This window comes from Triticum dicoccoides, chromosome 5A, assembly GCF_002162155.2.
Source record: "Triticum dicoccoides isolate Atlit2015 ecotype Zavitan chromosome 5A, WEW_v2.0, whole genome shotgun sequence".
Lineage (NCBI taxonomy): Eukaryota > Viridiplantae > Streptophyta > Magnoliopsida > Poales > Poaceae > Triticum > Triticum dicoccoides.
In genome coordinates this window covers 406,931,760-406,935,326 of record NC_041388.1, presented here as the reverse complement: position 1 = coordinate 406,935,326, position 3,567 = coordinate 406,931,760, and the positions used below count along the sequence as shown (strand labels likewise).

At 53.7% G+C, this 3,567-nt stretch overlaps 1 protein-coding gene across 1 annotated transcript; it reads left to right on the top strand.

The window, feature by feature from the left end:
* The first annotated feature begins 461 nt into the window (after positions 1 to 461).
* Positions 462 to 1,783, top strand: LOC119301880 (mitochondrial uncoupling protein 5-like). The gene has a single exon (XM_037578870.1). It carries the CDS (start codon positions 600 to 602, stop codon positions 1,569 to 1,571), a length of 972 nt encoding a protein of 323 aa, XP_037434767.1. The 5' UTR covers positions 462 to 599; the 3' UTR covers positions 1,572 to 1,783.
* The last annotated feature ends 1,784 nt before the right edge of the window (positions 1,784 to 3,567 follow it).

Genomic DNA, 3,567 nt, shown 5'->3' with positions numbered 1-3,567 from the left:
GTCAAGATGATGAACAACCTATAAAAAAACTAAACTACGAGAGTAAAAAAGATCGACATGCGTGGATCCGACGACCCCCTCATCACTGATAACCGAGGCCGCCGGCGAAGGGGCGGGTGAGACTCCTGACGGCAAGATCGCCTTTTCTTTCTTCGAGCGGAAGAAAGAAGCGAACACGAGTAGGTTGTCATCGTGGAAGTGGCAATTGGCATGGCACAAAAATGCTATCGCACTATCATCACCAACTACATAGACAAAAGAATACTGTAGTATACAGCAGATCGTATAAAATCCCCAAAGGAATGGAGGGGAAGGCGCTGGGCTGGCCACGCGCGCGTGGGCCAGCAGCAACTAGGGTTTCCACTTGGCAGCCTCTACCAACTTTCTACCTACGGGCACGGCCCACAAGTCTTAGGTTGCGAGACCCAGCCCAGCACCCCGCCTGCCCGCCTCCCCTCCCCTCCCCTCCCCTCCCCCGGCCGTCCATTACCTCGGCCGCCTCCGCCTCCACCTCCGCCTCCCCACGAGCGCTGGGGCTTCCAGATTCCTAGCCACATGACCCTCCGCCTCCGCACCGACGAAACACCAGAGACGGAGACATGGGGCTGAAGGGGTTCGTCGAGGGCGGCGCCGCCTCCGTCGTCGCCGGCTGCTCGACGCACCCGCTCGACCTCATCAAGGTCCGCATGCAGCTGCAGGGCGAGGCGGCCCGGGCCCCGGCCCCGGCCATGCGCTTCGCGCTCGTGTTCCCCCCCGGCGTGCAGCATCACCACCACCACGACCACCTCCTGCAGCCGCCGCGCAGGCCCGGGCCCATCGCCATCGGCGCGCAGATCTTGCGGGCGGAGGGCCCCGCGGGGCTGCTCTCCGGGGTGTCGGCCACCGTGCTGCGGCAGGCGGTCTACTCCTCCACGTCCATGGGGCTCTACGACACGATCAAGAGGAGGTGGGAGCGGGAATCCGGCGGCGCCGCGCTGCCGCTGCACCGGAAGATCGCGGCCGGGCTCGTCGCCGGCGGCGTCGGCGCGACCGTGGGCAACCCGGCGGACGTGGCCATGGTGCGGATGCAGGCGGACGGGCGGCTCCCCGCGGCCGAGCGGCGGAACTACCGGAGCGTCGCGCACGCCATCGGCCGGATCGCGCGCGACGAGGGCGTGCGCAGGCTCTGGCGCGGGTCGTCGCTCACGGTCAACCGCGCCATGATCGTCACGGCGTCGCAGCTGGCCACCTACGACCAGGCCAAGGAGGCGATCCTGTCCCGGCGCGGCCCGGGCGGCGACGGGCTTGCGACGCACGTGGCCGCCAGCTTCACGGCCGGCCTGGTGGCCGCGGCGGCGTCCAGTCCCGTGGACGTGGTCAAGACGAGGATCATGAACATGAAGGTGGAGCCGGGCGCCCCGCCGCCGTACGCCGGCGCGATCGACTGCGCCATCAAGACGGTGCGGTCCGAGGGCGCGCTGGCGCTGTACAAGGGCTTCATCCCAACGGTGACGCGACAGGGGCCCTTCACCGTGGTGCTCTTCGTCACGCTCGAGCAGGTCCGGAAGCTGCTCAAAGACTTCGACTTCTGAGAGACCCCGGAAGACGGCATGGCCATGGCCAATCTGGCCCGGGAATGTAGCGTACCCCATTGGTAAAAACTATGATCACCTCCTCTCCCATACTAGATCGCAAGCTGCAGCTCACACCGTAGTCTGTGCCTGCGCGGATTTGATAAATTATGGTGGAAATTTTGATGTGTGCTAATTTTTGATCATTTAGTGGGGAATTTTGATCTGTGCCACCTACTTTGTCTTGGTCAGTTCCTCATAAGACATATCAGTAGACTATATGATTCATGTGTGTTCTAGACCCGAATTCGGTTCAGTCTTACCAATTTTCACTGCGCTGATATTTATTTTAGACCTCTGCCAGAAAGCAGAATGCTGGAATTAAGCTTGCATCGCCCAATATACAGGCAAAAATGGGTAGGAAATGACAAATCAGCAGGCGTAGCATTTGAATAGGACCCGTTGTTTTTCTTGCACAAGGGGTAGGAGTATGGGACCAGCAGTTACCAAGTTACAATCACCATGTCTTGTAGTACAAGACATTGCGTGATGATGAACCACACACCAGGATTATTCAAAGTTCGCATGAAGTGTGTTGTTTAGTGATTACTTCAGTAGATCTTATGCCTGCTGAGTGCTGACAAAGGCCAAAGGATACCCCATTCCCATGTTCATCTGGTAAGAAGAATTATAAACAAACAAACGAACAGTCAAACGGACGGATGGGCCAACAACCATATGACAACAAGCATATGACCATGCTCATTCAAGATCTGATACATAAGTGCATCGCCGGTGTTTATTTCCTAGTATGTCGACCATAAGCTGGGACCCTCGCAAATAGACCGCAAGCCTAATTTTTTCTGTGTACAGACGAGACGCTCTAATGACACTGGCATTGAGACATCAACGCATATGTACCACTATCCAGTGTCCACACAGTTGTCCAAACGAACGCGTTTGGTCCTTTGAACCGGTTGTTGGAGGAATAAAAACGTGCCACGAGGAAAAGGGGAACCAATTGGTCCGGATGGAAAGCAAGAATATGGAGAAAGATATAGTGCTTTGCATTGCTGTGGATTCTAGAAGGGCATTTTAAAGCCTATGTCGACAAGAAAATAGTAAAGAGGAAAGCGAGTTCTTGTTTACATAAAAACAAGTCGTTGTTTGACCCATTACTAAAAGTTCGACCGATTCAAAGGCTCAACATTTTGGCTTTAAAACGGCTTCTGGTGGCAGATGGGCAATCATACGTATACCTTTGGTCATATGTGGTGCATTAGTTACTAAAGCAAGGGAAATAAAGAAGAGCTCATTGGTGCGCCTCTGACCGTGATGGCGCTAGATTCTCAATGTTGCAACCAGCCGTATGCCGCTCCAAAATAGGTGTGTGGCGGTCGTCTGCAACGGATGTGCGTGGAACATCAGAAGCATCACCTTCTTAGTGATCCGATATCTAAGGCATACAGAAGATCATATAGGAAACCAAATTTCGTATTTGAACAACAATAGTCCTATCTGACTGGCCCATGGATGTCATCTCCTCGCAGAAAGCCTGGAACAAATGGTTCCCCAATACCTAGGGAACATCATTCAACTGGGGAATTACAGTTCCCACACAATCTAACTGAGTTGGAGCATCAATCCCAATCCAGCGCCAACAACGAAAGGAATACACGGTTGGAGTAGGCCGAGAAACCTCTCGAACTCTCAGTTAAACATGTAGCTTCACCATGTATTTGTCCAACCGCTAGCAACTGCATAAGAAAGATTCCAAAACCCTGCACACAACATGCACTTTATGATCACACACACATCATGTATGTCATGTGTTGAAAAACAATAGGTATCACAACACAAACTCTAAGACTCAAACATATATTATTCAAAGGCTCTAAAGAGCAAACATAGTTGTGTATTACAAGCAAAGGTCGCATGACCCAGCACATTACAAGCATCAACAGAAGCAAATTATTGTTTGACACATATTAAGTTTAATGAAAGCCTAGGAGGTTGT